This window comes from Girardinichthys multiradiatus, chromosome 2 (genome assembly GCF_021462225.1).
Source record: "Girardinichthys multiradiatus isolate DD_20200921_A chromosome 2, DD_fGirMul_XY1, whole genome shotgun sequence".
Lineage (NCBI taxonomy): Eukaryota > Metazoa > Chordata > Actinopteri > Cyprinodontiformes > Goodeidae > Girardinichthys > Girardinichthys multiradiatus.
The window spans coordinates 34,366,657-34,387,820 of record NC_061795.1 but is presented as its reverse complement, the minus strand read 5'-3'; the positions used below and the strand labels follow the sequence as shown (position 1 = coordinate 34,387,820).

General features: G+C 40.5%; 3 protein-coding genes across 6 annotated transcripts; 1 reads left to right on the top strand and 2 right to left on the bottom strand.

Moving 5' to 3' along the window:
- Positions 1–6: 6 nt before the first annotated feature.
- Positions 7–1,710, bottom strand: LOC124859476 (calcium and integrin-binding protein 1-like). The gene is made up of 7 exons (XM_047352272.1): positions 1,515–1,710; positions 1,199–1,233; positions 1,010–1,112; positions 707–860; positions 499–617; positions 297–385; positions 7–214 (listed from the first exon to the last, which is right to left on the bottom strand). The coding sequence occupies exons 1-7, from the start codon at positions 1,563–1,565 to the stop codon at positions 193–195; spliced, it is 573 nt and encodes a 190-aa protein (XP_047208228.1). The 5' UTR covers positions 1,566–1,710; the 3' UTR covers positions 7–192.
- A 506-nt stretch (positions 1,711–2,216) lies between these two features.
- gdpgp1 (GDP-D-glucose phosphorylase 1) lies at positions 2,217–18,766 on the top strand. 4 transcript variants are annotated; one of them, XM_047352254.1, is made up of 3 exons: positions 2,217–2,235; positions 5,697–5,800; positions 15,734–18,766. In XM_047352254.1, exon 3 carries the CDS (start codon positions 15,742–15,744, stop codon positions 16,822–16,824), a length of 1,083 nt encoding a protein of 360 aa, XP_047208210.1. In that variant the 5' UTR covers positions 2,217–2,235; positions 5,697–5,800; positions 15,734–15,741; the 3' UTR covers positions 16,825–18,766. The 4 variants fall into 4 exon arrangements, with proteins under 4 accessions (XP_047208210.1, XP_047208219.1, XP_047208196.1 ...); XM_047352263.1 differs by lacking the exon at positions 2,217–2,235 and adding an exon at positions 6,216–6,253 and having other exon boundaries at positions 5,692–5,800; XM_047352240.1 differs by lacking the exons at positions 2,217–2,235; positions 5,697–5,800 and adding an exon at positions 14,011–15,456.
- On the bottom strand, positions 5,062–13,389 carry LOC124859433 (titin-like). The gene is made up of 4 exons (XM_047352210.1): positions 13,238–13,389; positions 12,781–12,874; positions 5,667–11,933; positions 5,062–5,579 (listed from the first exon to the last, which is right to left on the bottom strand). Exons 1-4 carry the CDS (start codon positions 13,256–13,258, stop codon positions 5,545–5,547), a joined length of 6,417 nt encoding a protein of 2,138 aa, XP_047208166.1. The 5' UTR covers positions 13,259–13,389; the 3' UTR covers positions 5,062–5,544.
- Positions 18,767–21,164: the final 2,398 nt, after the last annotated feature.

Genomic DNA, 21,164 nt, shown 5'->3' with positions numbered 1-21,164 from the left:
ATCAAATACTTTGAAACTTTTTATTTTAGAAAGGTTAAAAAAAGGATACATTTTCCTTTTCATAAAACTGTTAGTGATACAATTCAAAAGGTAAATATAATTTAAGGCAAGTATGTAAAATCTTTTTGCTTAAAATGAAACAATTTAAAGGGAAATTAAAGGCTGACACTTTCACATCACACTAGCAAGTCTTCACAGCACAATCTTGAAAGAGCTGTTGAGAAATTGAATATTAAGTTAGAATATTAGAATAGGTGAAATCGTGCATTTTTCAAGGTAAATATGATAAGAGTCACCTGACAAAGTCTGGAGATCTTGAAATTACATGCTGGAACTCGGATAGGTTCACCGTCCCATCCTTGTCGATGTCCGACTCCTCAAGAATCTAAATGAGATGTCAGAGAGACACCTTTTAAGCTCAGTGATGCTCTAGTGTACCAACATGGAGAAACATGGTGTTTTAATGTGCCCTACACCACTGAAGAGAAGTGAACTCACATTGCTAATGAGTTGTCTCATTTCTTCACTGTTAAGTCTTGTGTCATCGGTCTCACCAGTCAAGCAGTTAACCAACTTCTCCAGATCACCACAATCGAGGGTTCCATCATCATCAAAGTCTAAAGAAATATATAAATTATTCAATACACACACTGGCATCATTCTACATGAAGTTAACCAGCCCAAGCGTTAGGCCTCTTTTATTTACCAAATATACGGAATGCATAGTGGGATTTGATTTCCAGAGTGGCAGAGTCACTGAAGGCACTCAGAAGATCCAGGAAATCTTCAAACGTGAGGCTTCCATCTTTAGCTTCAGATGTGGAGAATACATGACAGATTCTTTTCCTGAAGGGGTTGGACTGCGACAAGGACAAGTTCAAAGGTCAGTGCAGTTTATCTGTGCTTACACCTCCTAAAGGGTGCCGTTTTATCGTATGATCTTACAGTGTGTACGCAAAAACAAAACAAAAAATACACTTTTGTATTTTGATATGAAAAATGTAGTGACCTTCAGCTCCGGTAGAGTAAGAATCTTTTCCATTGGAACCCTGGTGGCGTTTAACTGGTTTCTCTCATCTCTGTTCTGTAGTTCTGTGAATCTCTTGTGGGCACTAATTAAAAAAACAAAAAACTTATTTCTGTATTGTAAGCTCTTTTAGTTTAAATTGTCTTAATTTACATATTACTTTTCACTTACAGGAGAATTTCCTGTTTTGTCAGAAAGGTCAGCTCCTAAAATATGATGGAAAGAAACACAAAAGTCAATAATGTAGAAGATCCTGGGTCCAAATATTGACTTTACTGCAGTAAGCTTACAACAGGTGGTGGAGAAAAAAACAAAAAACAGTATGTTAGGTAATAAATAAATAGACTATTCTAGTAAAGAATACTACTTATCTGAAATAAGGTCTTACTTTGTTTGTTTTACATTTTAAAACATCTGGTCCATTATAGCCGTTTCGGTCTTCTCTTTTACGAGTTTAAAACCAACTTCTCTACAAGTAAACATTTACCTGGTATTCTGACAGAGAGTCCTTTCCAAGCTGACTTGCCGTAGTTCCCATTCTGAACCGTCTGATCTAAATGTTTTCTTTTGGGTTTTTTTTCTTCGTGTTTTTGTAAATGCTGTTTGTACAACAACGAAGCTAAAATGTTTGTGATCGCTTGGCCTACTTCCGGTTTCATGCAAAGCGAACCCGTCCCGCCCCTGTTTGGCTACGTAACGGTTTCCGAGTGACGTACCTTAATAATAAAACGCTGACGTTACCGTTCATTAAACTAAAAAAGTCGTTTTCGAATGTATTTATATATTATTTGTTTTCAGATACTAATGGAAGGATTTATTATAAATATTATTAGTAGTAGTAGTAATAGTAGTAGTATCATTATTATTATTATTAAGAGTAGTAATAATAAGAAGAATTTTACTTAGTAAAACGGTAAAATCGAATTTCCACAGCAAAATCTGCAAAAAGAAATCATGTACACATTTTTCTTTACTGTAAAATAAATACAAATATATACAAAGAAACAATCTAAACCTGAAAAAAAATTCCCTTTGATTAACACTTTTTTACTGTTTGGTATATGTTTATTTCTATGTATTTTCAAGCAACCTTCCCCACGCGGGGAACGACAGTGACACCTGGAGAGGCGTGATCGGGAGGAATGGCCTCCCCAATCTGAATCCGAGCGGTGGCACAGTTGGTAGCACTGTTGCCTTGTAGCAAGAAGGTCCTGGATTCGATGCCCAGCCTGGGGTCTTTCTGCATGGAGTTTGTATATTCTCCCCGTGCATGCGTGGGTTCTCACCTGGTACTCCAGTTTCCTCCCACATTCCAAATACATGCCTGTTAGGTTAATTGGTCACTCTAAATTGCCCTTAGGTGTATAAATGAGTGTGTGCATGGTTGTTTGGGTGTTGCCCTGCGATGGACTGGCAACCTGTCCAGGGTGTACCCTGCCTCTCGCCCATAGACTGCTGGAGATAGGCACCAGCTCCCCTGCGAATAAGCGGTAGAAAATGACTGACTGACTGTAAAATAAATACAAATATATACAAAGAAACAATCTAAACCTGAAAAAAAATTCCCTTTGATTAACACTTTTTACTGTTTGGTATATGTTTATTTCTATGTATTTTCAAGCAACCTTCCCCACGCGGGGAACGACACTGACACCTGGAGAGGCGTGATCGAGAGGAATGGCCTCCCCAATCTGAATCCGAGCGGTGTTTTGTTATTGGACTTCTGTGCTAGTCACGGATTGTCCATAATGAACACCATGTTCAAACATAAGGGTGTCCATCAGTGCACTTGGCACCAGGACACCCTAGGCAGGAGGTCGATGATCGACTTTGTTGTCATATCATCAGACCTTCGGCCGCATATTTTGGACACTTGGGTAAAGAGAGGGGCTGAGCTGTCCACTGATCACCACCTGGTGGTGAGTTGGATCCGCTGGAGGAGGAGAAAGCCGGACAGACTTGGCAGGCCCAAGCGCATAGTGAGGGTCTGCTGGGAAAGCCTGGCGGAGCCCTCGGCCAGGGATGTATTCAACTCCCACCTCCGGGAGAGCTTCGAGCAGATCCCGGGGAGACATAGAGACATAGAGTCCGAGTGGACCATGTTCTCTGCATCTATTGTTGATGCTGCTGCCCGTAGCTGCGGCCGTAAGGTCTGCGGTGCCTGTCGCGGCGGCAATCCCAGAACCCGGTGGTGGACACCGGCAGTAAGGGACACTGTCAAGCTGAAGAAGGAGTCCTATCGGCTGTGGTTGGCTTGTGGGACTCCTGAGGCGGCTGACGGGTACCGTGAGGCCAAGCGTGCTGCAGCCCGGGCTGTGGCAGAGGCAAAAACTCGGGCCTGGGAGGATGACTACCGGTTGGCCTCGAAGCGATTCTGGCAAACCGTGCGGCGCCTCAGGAGGGGGAAGCAGTGCTTCGTCAACACTGTTTATAGAGGGGGTGGGAGACTGCTGACCTCGACTGAGGACATTATCGGGCGGTGGAAGGAGTACTTCGAGGATCTCCTCAATCCTGCCATCACGCATTCCCTTGTGGAAACAGAGGCTGGGGACTCGGGGTTGGACTCTTTCATCACCCAGGCTGAAGTCACCGAGGTGGTTAAAAAGCTCCGCGGTGGCAAGGCTTCGGGGTTGGATGAGATCCGCCCTGAGTACCTCAAGTCTCTGGATGTTGTAGGGCTGTCATGGTTGACACGCCTCTTCAACATTGCGTGGCAGTCGAGGACAGTGCCTCTGGACTGGCAGACTGGGGTGGTGGACCGGAGGGTGTGTTCCAACTACAGGGGAATCACACTCCTCAGCTTCCCTGGTAAGGCCTACGCCAGGGTATTGGAGAGGACAGTCCGGCCGATAGTCGAACCTCAGCTTCAGGAGGAGCAGTGTGGTTTTCGTCCCGGCCGTGGAACACTGGACCAGCTCTATACCCTCTACAGGGTGCTCGAAGGTTCATGGGAGTTTGCCCAACCGGTTCACATGTGTTTTGTGGACCTGGAGAAGGCATTCAACTGTGTCCCTCGTGATGCCCTGTGGGGGGTGCTCCAGGAGTATGGAATCGGGGGCTCTTTATTAGGGGCTATCTGGTCCCTGTACAAGCGGAGCAGGATTTTGGTTCACATTGCCGGCACTAAGTCGGACCTGTTCCCGGTGCATGTTGGACTCCGGCAGGGCTGCCCTTTGTCACCAGTCCTGTTCATAACTTTTATGGACAGGATTTCTAGACACAGCCAAGGGCCGGAGGGGGTCTGGTTTGGGGACCAGTGGATTTTGTCTCTTCTTTTTGCAGATGACGTGGTCCTACTGGCCCCCTCTAGCCAAGACCTACAGCATGCACTGTGGCGGTTCGCAGCCGAGTGTGAAGCGGCTGGGATGAGGATCAGCTCCTCCAAGTCCGAGGCCATGGTACTCGACCGGAAAAAGGTGGCTTGTCCTCTTCAGGTTGGAGGGGAGTTCCTGCCTCAAGTGGAGGAGTTTAAGTATCTCGGGGTCTTGTTCACGAGTGAGGGAAGAATGGAGCGGGAGATCGACAGACGGATCGGTGCGGCTGCCACAGTAATGGGGGCACTGTGCCGGTCCGTTGTGGTGAAGAGAGAGCTGCGCCGAAAAGCAAAGCTCTCAATTTACCGGTCGGTCTACGTTCCTTCCCTCACCTATGGCCATGAACTTTGGGTCATGACCGAAAGAACGAGATCCCGTATACAAGCGGCTGAAATCAGTTTCCTCCGTAGGGTGGCCGGGCACTCCCTTAGAGATAGGGTGAGGAGCTCAGCCATCCGGAAGCGGAAGACGACGAGTACGAGTACCTTCTTGAGGTCAATTGTATGTACATTACAGAATTTACAAATATTTGTATCCTTTTTTGATGTTTTTCATAGTGTTACATTAATTAAGTAAATGTATTACTTTTTCAACCTCTTTATAAAACAAAATACATTTTCTATTGTTATAGTCATTTTATTGTGCTTCCAAACAAACAAACAAAAAAAAAAACAGCACTGAGACATTTTAATATACAGACCAATTCCATGAATGACAATATTATTGAAAAGTTAATTTATTTCAGTAAATGAAACGCATTATGTAGAATAATCACACACATGATGTTTTCAAGCCTGTATTTCTGTTAATTATGATTTTCTGATTACAGCTAACAAAAAAAAAAAAAAATTTAAGATAAGAATATTATCAAATCAGCATAAAGTATGATTAAAACCTGCTTAAAGGTTGTTAAAGGTACTTTTAATCTGACAAATGGCGCTCATCGCAAGGCATATTCTAATTTATTAAATGTGACTGTATAATATAAACAAAAATGTATTTTTTCTAAAGTTCACTAGAACAAGCAATTGAAATATTAAAAACATTTTCAGAGGGAGTAGCTTTAGTTATTTCTGTAAATCACTGGCTGCAGCATTTTCTACAGTTAAATTCCCTATGCAAATATTTAGTAAACAAATGGATACAAAATCTAAAAATGATTAGAAGTCCAAAAAGTTCATGTTTCAACAGTATGATAAAAAGCTAGGCTCCTTGGTTTGTCTCCCAGTCTGTTGTTTCTGGAATAAAAAAAAAAATCACAGCATGTAACGTTATGCACAAGTGAGATTAAATGATAAAGTTTGTATTTGCTGGTGAGGTTTTACCTGTCATTTTTGTTCCTTCTTTTGTTTCAGCCGAAACCCCGATGCCATATTCATTTTCACCAGTGACTCTAAAGAAGTAGATCCCTCCCTCTTCCAGATCAGACACCTTATAGGACAGTCGTCTGCATTTGTCTGTGAGTCTTGTCCAACCTTTCCTACTAATTTCTCGTATGTCTACGTGGTAGTTCTTCACAGGGCCTCCTCCTTCATTCTCAGGGATGTCCCAGGTCACAGTGGCAGAGTTCTTAGTCACATCTTTGACTGTTATGTTGGTAGGAGGACCTGGTGAATCCAAAACCCTCACATTCAGGGTTAAAGTTGCAGATCCAGCAACATTTTGAAGTTTGACTGTGTATTTGCCAGAGTCATCACGTGCTGCCTGCTCCACTGTAATGGAAGTAATGAAGCTGCTGGTGTGGATAAGTCCCCTGACCCTTAGATCGACATCTGCTTTTTCCCATGAAACACAAGGAGCAGGTTTACCTGTGAAAGGTACAGTCAAAGTAAAGGAGGAACCATCTTTAATAAGCAGAGTCTTTCTCATTTCAGGGCTAATGTTGAACCTGGGTTCCTCCTCTCTCTCCATGGTAAGTCCGGGGTCTGTTTCAGGACTGGGTTCACTCATACCAATCTTATTAATAGATCTAACAGTAAACACATATTCTGCCCCTGTTGTTAGTCCAGTCACTGTAAACTCTGTCTTTTCTGTGTTCTGAACACCTACAGTCCAGTCCTCCTCACCTGGTTTTCTAAATTCAACTTTGTACCCTAAAATTGGTGCTCCCCCATCAAACAGTGGCTTGTTCCATGCCAGAGTAATGGAGGACTTGGATGAATCAGTTATGGTGGGCTTTGTTGGAGGGGACGGTAGAAACTTTGGATCTTCTGCTGAGGCAAGAGGGGATGGTGAACTGGGCTCACTTAGACCAGCAGCATTCTCAGCAAATACTCTAAATTCATACTCACATCCTTCATGCAGGCCAAAGGCTTTGACTCGTAGGTCGTAGACTGTTTTTTTGTTTACTCTGACCCAGCGAACACCATGCTTTTCCCTTTTCTCTATAATGTAACCACTGATACGGCTACCGCCATCAGAGAAAGGCCTCTTCCAGGTGATAGTCATAGATTCACTGGTAGCATTAGTGACTTCAACATCTGATGGAGCAGATGGGATAGTGAAGGGATCCATAGCTTTTATTGGCTCACTTTCCAAAATCTCACCCTCCCCATATATGTTTACTGCTCTCACTCTAAAAAGGTATTCATTTCCTTTGAGGAGCTTGGTTATTTTGCATGTGGTTGCCATCATGTCGCCATAGACAAGAGTCCAAGAAACACGGCTGGTTTCACACTTTTCAACAATGTAGTACAAGACCTCTGCGCCACCATTCTCGTGTGGAGGTCCCCAGGACAAGGTACACTTCTCTGCTGCTAGTCCAGACACTTCCAGAGGTCCAACAGGAGGGCCTGGTCTGTCTAGCACCTTGCAGGTAACAACCCTGGATGTGGTACCACCTGTGTTCTGCAAGGTCAGAGTATACTGCCCTGAGTCTTTCCTTACGCTCTCTCTGATAAGGAGAGAGGTATGGCACTTTGTTGCAGATATCTCAACCCTTCCCTTGGTGGTAATGTTTCTTCCATTTTTCAACCAAAACACTGTAGGGTTAGGCCGGCCGGAAATATCAGCTTCTATTTTAAGGAGGTCTCCTGCTCTGACCACCACCACCTGCCTTAATTTGTCATCCAAGATAATAATAGGCGGCTTTACATCATGCTGGACTGTAATAGGTCCAGTGGTTTCAGAGGGTGCACTACAACACTCTGCTGCATTCTTTGCAGTAACACGAAATTCATATTGTCCACCCTCTGTGAGCTCAGTTACTTCCAAAAAGGTGTCCAATAAGTTTGTAAAGTTGCACTTCAGCCAGCAGCTGTCTGGCAGTTCTTTGCGCTCAACAATGTACCCTGTTATTTTAGCCCCTCCATCATAGTTTGGTTTGTCCCAGGAGAGTGAAACTGAAGTGTTGGTTATATTGGTGACTGCGAGATTTGAAGGGGCATCACACTGGTCTCTTGCTGAGACAGGTTCAGATGGTTTACCGCAGGGTCCAAAGCCGGCCAAATTTTCAGCACAGACCCGAAACTCGTATGTCAGACCTTCTTCAACATTTGCCACCTTGTATTGATTCTCTTTCACTGGGCTTCTATTTACCTTTGTCCATAGGATACTGCTTTGATCTTTGCCTTCAACATGATAACCCATAATAGGGCTTCCACCATCACTGTCTGGTTTGCCCCAAGCAATGATCATTACAGACTTTGAGGCATGGACAACATGAATGTTAGTTGGTGGACCAGGTGGTTTGAAAGGATACTGGGCAATGACTGTGTCTGTTTCAATAAATTGGCTTTTTCCATAGCGATTCTCTGCAGCAACTCGAAATACATATTCAGCGCCTTGTGTCAGATGGGAAATTCTGATTGATGATCTTGCGACTGTAGCCGACACATTCTGCCATACCGAACTGCTGATGTCTCTTTTCTCAACAATGTAATTAGTTAGTTGACACCCACCAGTGTATAGTGGGGGTTGCCATGACAGAGATACAAAGTCGGCACTAACTTCTTCCACAGTGAGATCACTTGGTGACCCAGGCCTTTCATAAACACTCACAAAGATTTCAGCAGATGTTGTTCCAACAGCATTGGTCAGGATTACCTCATACACACCGGCATCAAACCTGGTTGCATCCTTAATAAATATCTGAGATGCAGATTCAGACGTTTGTACATTTACCCTGCTTGTCTCCTTCAACATGTTTCCTTCTTTATTCCAGACTACTGTTGGCGGCGGCACACCTTTGAAAGGAACATCAATCTTCAAATCATTTCCTACCTTTACACTAAACGTGTTGGTTAGCAGATTGATAACAGGCTTAGCACTAGTATCCGTTATTATAACAGGTGTCAACGCAGGTTTTGGTTCACTCATTCCTTTATCGTTCACAGCACTCACTCTGAAGAAATACTCCGTTCCTGCTGTCAGCCCTTTGACGTTCACCTCTTGTGCTTTACTCTCTGAATATTTTATCCATGTATCGTCTCCCCTGGTTTGCATTTCTACAATGTAACATGTGATTTTGCTTCCTCCGTCATGATCAGGCTTCTCCCACGAGAGTTTTGCACTATTGCAAGTGACATCGCTCAGTGTGATTTTGCCAGGAGGTGGAGGAGCCTCAGAGACTTTAACAGCCTCAGCAGTCTCTGCTGGCTGTCCAGTGCCAAACTCATTCACTGCGAGGACACGGAAATAATAACAGCTTCCTTCCTGTAGATTTTCAATCTTGTAGGAATTCCTTACACAGTTGCTACAAACACTCGTAAATGCCTTCCTGGCCTCCTCTCTCTTTTCAACTATGTAGTGTGAAATCTTTGTTCCTCCATCAATAAGGGGTGGCTCCCAGGAGATGGAAACAGAGTCTCTCTTCACATCCTTTACTTCTAAATTTGTTGGTGCGCTGGGAGAGTCCAGTACTCTCACATTGATGAAGGCTGATTTGGAACCACTGGAATTCTCAGCAGTTAACACATACTTTCCACTGTCATTTCTGTTGACATTTTCTATCATTAACACAGTGTTGGAGTGTGTCACCTCAATTTGAGCACGCTCACCAAGAGTGCCATCTTCTTTTGACCACCAAACCTCAGGCTCTGGCCGTCCTCTAAAGGTAACAAAAAGACGTAAGGTGGAGCAAGCTCGAATATTTACAGTCTTTCTCAAGGCATTGTCTAGTTCGATCTCTGGTGCCTCTACTTTCTCAGTCGGTACAACAGAACAAGGTAAATCCACATGTTCTCCAACTCCAGTTGAATTTATTGCACATATACGAAAATTGTACTCTGAATTTTCTTTTAGTCTTTTTACAGTGTACTTTGTGTCCTCTATGCCTGTGCTTGGTGTGCATACAATCCATTCATCTTCTATTGCTTCCTTCATTTCCACAACATATCCACTGATAGCATCTCCACCATCATAAATTGGTTTTGACCAGGTGAGAGACACCGTACTGCTGGAATAATCCGTCACTTTTGGGTTGGAAGGTGGACCAGGTGGGTATGTAGCTTCACATACCTTAATATACTCACTAGACTCACTCGGTACACCCACGCCAGCAGCATTTTCAGCAAGAACTCTAAACTGATAGTAATGTCCCTCTGTAAGTCCGGTACATCGGAAACGCAAGTCATTTAGCCGTCTCTTGTTGCATTTGGTCCATCGGACACCATCTTTGTCATGTTTCTCCAGGATGTAGCCATCGATCTCAGAGCCTCCATCGCTCTCAGGCCTTTCCCACGTTAGCATGACTGAGTCTCCAGTCACAGCGCTCGCTGCAGGAGTGGAGGGTGCACTAGGTGGCTTAAAAGGATTTTGTGCAACGAAAGTCTCCGATTCCAGAAATTCACCAACCCCGTATTTATTCACTGCTGCAATTCTGAATATATATTCTTTTCCAGCTACAAGTTTTGTCACTTTGTAACTTACAGCTTCAATGTGAGGTTCAACCTCTGTCCATGTAACACGACTCGTTTCCCTTTTTTCAATGATGTAATGGGTGACACTGGCACCTCCGTCATTTAAAGGGGGGTTCCAGTTAAGGTTGCATTTCTCTGCACTTACAACCTTTACCTTCAATGGTCCATTGGGAGGACCAGGTCTATCTAAGACCTTCACATTAACTGAAATGGTTGTAGTCCCACCACTGTTACTGAGACTCAACACATAGCGTCCTCCATCCACACGTGTGCAGTCTCTGGCAGTGAGAGCTGTATGAGTGATGGTGTTTTTGAGTTCCATTCTTGGTGTACTCTTATTGATTTCCTTTCCATCTTTCAGCCATGTAACTTCCGGGAGAGGCTTCCCAAAGTAATCAGCCTCAATAACAAAAGTTTCCCCAGCTTGAACAATGTTAGTACTCTTAAACTTGGGGTCAATAAATGCAGTGGGTGCTTCAATAACATCCTGAGCAAGAATGGTTATGCTTTCCGAGGGTACACTCCAAACACCAGCACTGTTCTTAGCAGTTACCCTAAACTCATAGTTTTGCCCTCCTGTCAGTCCTAAGACTGTGAAAAGATTGTCAGTAACGTTGGTAAAGTTCACCTTCATCCATCTGCCATCTGGGAGCTCCTTTTTTTCAACAACATACCCTGTAATAGTGCTTCCTCCATCATACTTGGGTTTTGCCCACTGAAGTGTGATGCTGTCTCTGGTCACCACAACAGCTTCAGGTTTTCCAGGTGCATCACACGGATCTCTTGCCACATAACACTCTGATGTATTACTACATAGACTCAGTCCTGCAATATTTTCAGCAAAGACTCTGAACTCATAGTCAATGCCTTCTTCCAGCCCACTTGCTTTGAAGCTGGTGTCAGTTATAACAAATTTATTCAGCTTGGTCCACAAAATGCTGTTCTTCTCTTTACGTTCAACATGATAGCCAATGATGGGGCTACCTCCATCTCTAAGTGGTGGCTCCCACTCAACCACCATGTTATATTTTGTCACATTGGATACAAAGGGAGTGCCAGGACAAGCAGGTACACTGAATGGATATTTTGCTGTAACAACTGGAGAGGTGATTGCAGCACTTTTTCCATACCTATTCTCAGCAGACACCCTGAATTGGTATTCATTTCCTGTCTTCAACTTGGTAACTTTAATTGTGGTTCTTACTGTTGTCGCAGACACAGTATGCCACTCCGTGCTTGTAGTTTCCCGTTTCTCCACTACATAGTTGTCCAACTGGCAGCCTCCCTTATATGAAGGTGGGTCCCAAGACATAATAACATGGTCAGAATTAACCTCATCAATCCTCACGGGCCCTGTGGGTGGGTCTGGCTTTTCAAGAACAATCACATTGATGTCTGTTGTGTCTTTTCCAGCATGGTTGCTTGCTGTGACAGAGTACTGACCAGAATGCTCTCTGACGGCATGTCTGATATGAAGGACAGTTAATGAGGCTTTTTTAAAAATCTCTAGTCTTGATGTCTCCTTAATTGCCTGACCTTCTTTTCTCCATTCTGTCTTTGGCGCAGGGTGCCCAACCACAGGGATCTCTACTTTTAGATCTTCACCATTCTTGACTGTGAATGTGCTAAAAGTTAACTGGAGTTTTGGCCTAATGGCGTTTTCCTTGTCTGTTGCAGCGGCAGTTGTGGCCTGAGGCCTGTTTTGTTGACACTCTGCAGAAGAACGTTGTTGACCTGGAGTGAGCAAAGATGAGCATTAACAAAAGTCTAGCATTATTTGAAATTGGTTCAGAAACAACATATACATTTGAATAAACACTCAAAAACCTGCTAAGTAAATTCATAATAAATGTACAGATAAATTATTTGTCCACCAGTGGTAAAGGAGAGTGAGAACTAGGGGGCAGGAAGACAGATAGCAGTAAAGACATACGGTGGCTCTTAAAACAGGGTCATTTTGACACACATGTTAAAATACTGTTGTTGATTTTTGGGGGAGAAATGTCTAGTTTTGTAGTATTACTATTGTCCCATATCTTTTCCAATTGGTATATACCTAAGACTGTGAATTGTTGTAACCATTTCCTGATTAACACCTTTATTCACTGAGATCATTTTGATCCTTTGTAATTCAGGGTATGGTAGCCGTTATGTTTTTAAAATTTGCCCCTCTGCCAGATTTGAAATATACCAAATTTATGCCGCATTAAAGTTGAAAAAAGTTTTGAAATAATTTTTCATGATCTCATTTATGTATATCGCAAAACCTGGCAAGGGGTGTGTAAACTTTTGAGATCCATTGTACGGTACCTTCCAAGAATCTTTAAATCTTTAAAAAGCATTTAGGAAACGGATGCTCTGATACATTGCATTGTACTCTTTAAGTGCCCTTCTACTCTGGGTGTAATTGCTAGACTCACACTAAGAAGAAAATGTCATGTTTAATAAAAAGCAGGCATAACATTTAGCAAATAGGAAATTTTTGAAATAATATTTTGTAACTGATAACATTTCTGTTGTAATGTTAATTCAAAACACAGCTTTCTAGACTAAAAATCCACAGGATGAATGTGCTCCATACCTTGGGCAGTGACCTGGGAGGATGATGAAACCTCTGGATTAGAATCCTCCGTCATATTTATATTTAGAGCTGTTTCTTCAGCTTCATTTTTCATCTACAATAAGCAACACAATGCTGTCAGAGAAGTCTTGATTAAAGATGAGCAAATACTTTCATATGGCATTGTTTGTTTCAATCTTTAAACAGGTTATTTGAATGTAGAAAAAAGGCTTTACCCCCATATTGAATTGTCTTTCAGAAATGTCCTACTAAGCATTTAATAAGCCCCATCTGCTTCTTCTAACAGATGACATGTCAATTTTTATGTAACTCTTTAAATCCCTCATCATGTTTGTAAACGCTCAGAAATTAAAAATCTCTAAAACAAAAGTAATACTTAGGTTACTGAAATCCATGCTATGCTTTATAACAAATTACGTCATGATATATGAAAAAATGACAACATATCCATATTTACCTTATTTTTACCTCTTTCCATCCTCTCACCTCCTTGAATTTGGATTGTATGTAAGAAATAAATGTGGATTCAGATATTGCTTGTTCTGAATCCTAGTCAACTGACATGAAGTGTGATGAACCCCCAATCTCTTAAGCAGACACTCACAGCTATGCCAGTCACTGCCTGCTTTATCTTTGGAAGCATGCTGAGACTAAAATAAGCATGGAGACTGACTGGGCAGCTGCTCATTTTTTCTGACTTAGTTAAGCCTACAGTAAATGGGTCAGCTCTAAAAATCTAGAACATTACAGTTAAATACTGTTATCCTCTTGTTTGATTGAAAAAACACTACAACCGTAGTAAAGTATAGAAAAATTTGCATCTTTTATGTGATCAATGAATGAATTATGTATACATGCAGTTTAGTTTTATTAGTAGTCGTGTAGTTTGTTTATTGGTTTATTCTGGGTTGAACAGTGCATAATAATATTATTGTAAATGTGACAGAATTTGTCAAAATTATATTTTTAATCTGTAGTCACCAAACAGATTTTAAAGAATCCCTCTAGAAACAAAGTGTAGAAACATCAGAGCAATGAAAATATGCTAACAGTATTTGAAAATGAAAAAAAGTCAATAAATTATGTATAGAAATGGCCTCTCTGCATTAAACAGTGAAGAGAACAGCAGCTTTGTGTAACCCTGCAGTATTAAGGTATATAAATTATAGGATTAAAGGAATCAATGAATAGACAATTTGAGCATAGAAATGGAAAATCGCTTATACAGTATAAATCCTAAACAGTAATAACCTAAACACAGATCCTTGAGGAGTACCTATTGGTAGCTTCACTTCGGCAACATACTGTATATACTAAATCAATTGGATATGTTGTGGTGCCTTCAGAACCTCTCCAATCTCAGCACTTCAGGTGGAAGCAAGGGAAAGGCCACTTGACCTTAGGCATCTGAATATGTCAGTATCTTATTGGCTAAGTCTACAGGGTCATAAAAAGAATCACCTGATCAAACAGGCACTCAGTGAATGCTGGGAAGTATGGTCATTGCATTAGCAGTTTTGGGTTTGAAGTTAATGAGCAGGCATATCAAGTAGGAATAATTAATATTCCATGCAGTAAAACCATAGTAAAATCAACATTTTCCCCTTGGTTATTTAATTTCCATATTTTAAAATATAGACATTAAGGACATAGTAAAGTCTCGGGTGGTTTTTATTAGAATGTACCACAGCTCTTAGGAATAATATATGGCGATATGACCCAAATCCACAAATGCATCAAAAGACGAAACTGGCAAAACAGGAGCAGCAGTGTATATCCCCAAGCAAACAAATCATCATCCAAAGAAAGACATTGTATCATCTATCAGTTTTCTCTGCAAAGATGATAGATATCACATTGGCCCTGCAATGGGCGGAGGAGGTGAAACCCAGTGAAGTAATTATTTGTTCAGGTTTAATGTCTTGCCAAACATGCATTCATAGCGGAAAAATTACCAAGTCAACAACACCTGTTAGATTAAGTTAATCACCTAATATGTAAACCAAAAAAAAAAAAAAAAAAATACATTCAGTTCACCTGGGTTAAAGGCAAGTGACATTGCAACACACAGGAGAAAGAAACACAACTAATCACAACAAAGGGCGGTGAAATGCAGACGGATGTATGGATAACTTGATTAAGGATTGGGCACGAGAGTCTAAATAGGGGTTAAATATTATAGGGAAATGTCCATCAGGGTCAGCGCACGTTGTGGAGAAATAGAGAGGGTTGAGCATGTTCTGGAAGAATGCAGAAAGTACACAAGTGAAAGAGAGGACATGAGAAAGGCAGTGATATTTCCAACAACAATGATCCACATATTAAGTAGGCCTGATTCACATTATATATGAAAATCATTACTTAAGTTTCTATTCTATTCTATTCTATTCTATTGATACACGACTAGCTAACAGAATTTAGTAAAATGTATACGTGTGTTACCGCCCGGCAGATGGCGGTAACACACTGCGATTGTATACAGCAAATAAATTAACCGAAGAAGAAGAGGAACATAGGAAGAGGCAAGTGCGAAAGTTAGCATGTCAGCTGCCGGGTGCTACACATATCGCGTCAAATAGGCTTAAGTAAGTTGAATAAGAGATGGTTTTGATATTTCAAGTGCTTTAAATCTGCTGTTGGCTTTATGAAGCTGATTGTTGGAGTCGGTAAACTAAGGTGAGGTGACAAAAAACATGTAAAACGTTTTTCATTCAGTGAAACAAGCGTTAAAAAACAGCTTGTTTAGCTAAAATAGCCTGCTAATGTTTTATTATTAGATGTAATCAGTACAACCCTAATTTCATATATATACATATATATGTGTGTATATATACATCAACCCAACAGTTACACACACACACATATGAATTTTCTGTTATAGGTTGATCCATGGGAAGATGGTAGAAATTCCTTAAATCTTGTGGGATTCATATATTTCCCTGCTCTCTTACAGATCCAGCCATGCTGCTCCAGTTTGTGTACAGCGCCCAGGACTTTGTCACAGATGTTTTGCAGAGAAGTGAAAACTGCCCACCACCTTCCAAGTTTGACGCGCTCATCAGAGATGGCTGGACAGACAGGATGGACAGGGGACTCTTCCGCTACCATCTTGGTGATTTGGAAACGCGTATCCTGCCAGGCCCAAATGGTTACATCGCTCAGCTCAATGTTCAACGTGGAACTGAGAGGAGGAAGCCTCAGGAGATACTGAGCATTCAGCAAGAGTTTAATCCCAGCCAGTTTAACTTTAATAAAATTAATACAGATGAAATTATATGTGAGATGATAAAGGGCACGGCTGGAGTGAAAGATTTACCGAATGGCCAGTTGCCTCAACCCTGCAAGATGGTTGTGTTGATCAATGTGAGCCCTTTGGAGTTTGGACATTGCCTTTTTGTCCCAGATCCGTCCCTCTGTTTACCACAGGTCCTGACAAGAACAGCTGTCCAGGTTGGTATTGAGTCTGTGCTCCTGAGCTCCAACCCAGGTTTCCGTGTGGGTTTCAACAGCCTTGGAGCATTTGCATCCGTCAATCACTTACACCTTCACGGGTATTACCTGGACCATGAGCTTAAAATTGAATCCAACCTCGTTAAGCCTTTGATACCTGAGAAGAATTTCTTCCGCCTCCAAGGTTTTCCTGTTGGGTTTTTGTTTTTTACAAAATCAGAAGAGGTGGACACAGTAGCAAGAACTATCTGTGATGTGACAGACTTTCTCGTGGGTGAAAACATTGCTCATAATCTGTTCTTGACCAGAGGATGCCCACCAAGCTGTCAAATGCAGAGTGCAAAGGAGCGCCGCTTAAGAAAAGGTGTCCGCATAGCCATTTGGCCCAGAATATCCTGCTTTGGTGCTAAAGAGGAATCTGCCTTTAATGTTGCGCTCTGTGAGCTAGCAGGACATTTACCCTTTAAAAACAAAAAGGACTTTAACAGTACAACTGAGAGAGAGGTCATCAGTATAGTCCAGAGGTATCTTCTGCCTGATGATGAGTTGCAGAGACTTGAAGAACAGCTTGTTGAGCACTTATTGACTCTTTAATGCCTGAAATATATCTTGATAGTGTTGAGTTAAAAAAAACTTGGGATATCCATACTTAATCTAAATTATTGACTTTGTGCATCCAAGATGGCGTCATTTGCATGAAGCTTTGGTGTGATAGTGTTTTGTGAAGAGTGAAAGATGGAGCATTCATGCTTCACACTTAAACTATGGGATTTACATTCATAATTTTCCATGTCTGGATAGATACAAAGCATTGAAGTGGGGAAAAATGTTCGCTTGTTGACTTTATTCCTCTTGCTATTGTGTAAAAGATAAAGATCTGAATTTCTTTCAAGAGTTGAAGGGTTAAGATGTCATACAGGACATTAAAATGTGTGTTTTATGATCAAATTGAATAAAGATATCAAAGATTAAAATCGCATTAAATAATTTGAATGTGATGTACTATAATCCAGTCTAAACTTGAAAACCTTTTCAGTGTCACAGACTTTGAAACTGAACGGATCTAGGTTAATCAAAATGCCAAAAAAAACCAGCCAAACCAAAAAACATCTGGGAATGAAAACTGATGGAAAAATCAAGTCATTTAAATATGGAAATGTATGAAAAATTTAAATACAAAAATTTAGGAGCCCTGTATCATACATAGAAATTCAATAGACACTCTACCAAATATAAAGTTGAACTTAACCATTTTTAAAGAATTTCTTTAAAAGTAATAAACCCAAAAGAAGATGTTTAAACATTCTAAAAAGTATGTTATTAGATTTCAATTGGTTTAGGTTGCAGGCTGCTTGTATCCCAAAAAAATCTTTTATGAAGCTTGTCACAATAACATCATTATCCAGATTTAAAAATGTAATAGTTCTACCAAGAATGTTTTAATAAAAATAAGGGTACTGCTACAAGTAGTTTGAAAATTCTCTGCATGCAAAGTCATAAAATGTCAGAAGACATGAGGTCCAGCTGAACAAACTGAAACCCGGATCTTTAATTGAGCTTGCATGTACAGTGCATACAGGCATATGAATAACCAGTTTTGATTTTCTGTCATGTTGTGACCTCTATAGACAAGGGAAATGTTTCCTCTAGGCTTTTCCAAGAAGAGCAACGCTAAATCCTTTTATGTTTTCCACAAGTTTCAGATATCTTGAGTAGTAATGCAGAGTTGTGAAAAATGTTGCCCTGCCAGGATTCTTTTGTTTTGGCTTTTTATTGTCACAATGAAATGTTTCAGATCAACTCATCAATTTAGTCCCACTGTTATTTGAGGAATTATTTTGATGTAGTCGAGCATAAACCGTTTCCACAATATTTCAAATAAATTTAGGTCCAGACTTTGACTGATTTTTGAGCCGTTCAGAGGTGGACTTTCTGGTGTGCTTGGAATCACTGTCTTGTTTCTTAATGTTAAATCATGAACACTGACCTCAGATAATGCGAGTGAGACCTGCAGTGTTTTACATGTTGATCTGGGCCCTTTCGTAACTTCCTGGTTGAGCTGTCAATAAACTCTTGGAACAATGCTGGTAGGCCAACCACTCCTGGAACAGGTCACCATTGTTTCATTTTTTGTCCAGTTGTGTGAAATGGCTCTCACTGTCATTCGCTGGAGAGCCCAAGCCATAGCTTATATAGCTTTGCAATTCTTTCCAGACTGGAAGATGTTAGTGACTTTCTTTCATCTGTTCTTAAATTTCTGTACTTTGGGACATGGTGTGTTTGTTTTTGTAATCTTTTAGCCTACTTCCTGCTGTCAGATAGGCTCTATTTAAGTGATCTCTTGATTCAACAGGTCAAGCAATACTCAGGTCTGGGTGTGGCTAGTGAAATTAAACTCAAATTAAAAGAGAATTGGTGAATCACTGTTATTTCATGATTTACAAGCAAGAGGCAGTTAATTGTTTTTCCATAGGGCCAGGCTGGCGTGGATAGCCTTTTTCATTAATAAAGGAAATAAAAAATTTTAAAAACTGCATTTTGTTTTATTCAGGTTATCTTAGTGTGATATTAAAGTGGGTGTTATCAGGGAACAATTAGGTATGAATAAAAAGAAGCAAAAGAAGAAATGTATATAGAGGCAAATTGTTTTGTTGATTTTAGGGCAACAAGAATATTGGCAAAAATATAAATCATAAAAACAACACTATCACTGTTTGCTATGTAGTTCGGTCAGCCTTCACTTGAAATCCACATTTATGAGTTGGTGGCGTCTAAACCTTATTTGTAAGGCAATCATTACTTAGGAATTGGATATTTGGACTTTCTGTAAAGCAGCCATTAAAGCTGCAACTTCTTCCACATGTTTTTTATTTCTAAAAGTATTTTTAAAAACATAGTGTGAAATGTGGAGATTAAAATGTGACATTATCAAGCTTGATAGCAATGCGCAAACCGAGGAGAATCAATGCCCAATGCCATGGGCCATCCTAAGTAAGCACATTATCCGCCAGAATGACCTCACCTAGGTAGCAGCATCGTACTGACTTGTAGGATCACTAAGCATATTCCTGCTCACTTTTAATGAGGGTTTTCACCAGGGAGCTCACAACATTGTCCTTATCGAATCATGCAGCTGCGTACGCTCCCCACTATCTTAAGCTTTTCTCTTTGAATATAGAAAGAAAATATTTCTCAGCCCTGACCTACTTGGCATCTAGATGAATAAGAGAGGCCAGCTGTTTCTTGGCTCAGTTTTTGTTTGCATTTTGGATTATATTTTTTTAATTAATATAACAGTGATTACCCAGTGGTTACTCTCAGCTGAAATCAAACAGACTCTTCCAACCTCTGATTGCTATGCTTAAAAAAATCTCTGCAATCAATCATCCGTTACAACTGCTGCAAATCTAATTCCCCAAACATATTTAAGATAAACCCAGTAAAACGTGCTTTGTTCCAGCAGAAGTAGCTGAGCAATGTAACTTACATAGATTTTTTTATTTTTTCTTTTGCTTCTCAGATTTGCTTTGCTATAAATTAAAGAGTTGACAGTATCATATTTTGAATTCGTCTATAAAAGTCACTTTAGGGAATGACTATTTACTATAAACCAAGTGTTAAGCTCCAACCCTCAGTACTGGGGAAGGAATGTAACTTTTTTATCTACTTTCATTATTGTAGGTTCCCTTAGTTAAACATACACGTGTGCTATCCACAGAAAAGATTATTTAAATAGTGTTTGTAATTTCTGAGAAAAACTCGATTTGGGCATGTTATTTCTCAAAACCTCTGTAGGGCTTAAGAGGTGAAATATTGTTTTATGTTTCCATCTCATTAGTTCCCAGCAGCTCTGCAATTTGTCATGGCAGTTTCATTGGAAAGAGAACAAGTATGTGACATTTTGTGACCTGCTTGTACTTTTCTTTGTCCCGCGTGTTGGACCTTTCTGACATGTAGCATGTAGTTACACGCCTCACAGGTGTGTATAAACATCCATGTCTCTTCATTTTGTTACGTAATGCAAAACTGTTTGTACAATACATTCTCATTGAGAGAGTACAGAAAAATCCAGACAACATGTATCACACAGTGTGTTTGTGTGTGTACTGAATAATTCAAGGAATTCCAGCGTAATTTGTCCTTGTAATATTTCTGTTTACCAGCTAATGAAAGAACAGCTTCAGAACACCTTGACATTCATTGCATGACTTACTGCAACCTGCTTACAGGACATAGAGATGTTTTTTTTTTTGGTGCACAGACGTTTGTTCTCTCTCTTTCATTACCAGACAAAAGTTTGGACACACCTTATCAGTTTTATTCCTAAGAGAGAATGCCAAGAGTTCAAAACAGTAATCAAAGCAAAGGGGGTATTTTTTTGCCCCAAAAATTTTAAATATAAAAGATGTTTTAAGTTATTTCACAATGTTTAGATGCTACATAATGCTATATACATTTGCTTCATAGTTTTGACGTCTTCACTTTTAATCTACAATGTAGAAAGTCATGAAAATAAGGAAAAGCAAATAAATGACAAAGGTGCATCCAAACTTTTGTTCCCACTAATGGTTAAAAAAATGTCTCACTAAAGTTTACAGACAATGAGTCACTAGCACCAGCATGTAGAAGTGATTGGTCTCATAAACAGTGAATCATTGACTGTAGCAATTAACTGAATTATGTTCAAGGTTGTTTTCTTTTGTGTTTCATTTGATGTCAGATCCGATGAAATAGGCCAGATACACACCAATTCATTGTACACAGTAAATTGGATTTTAATTGTATAGCAATTAAAACTGTAAAAAAAAAAATTAGAAACATTTATGAAAAGATTTTCCAGCTTTATCCTTTTCATGTTAAGCTGACCTTCATCCACACCATATTGTAGATATTTATCTACCCACTTTCACCTCTTAAGTGCAAATTATTTTAAT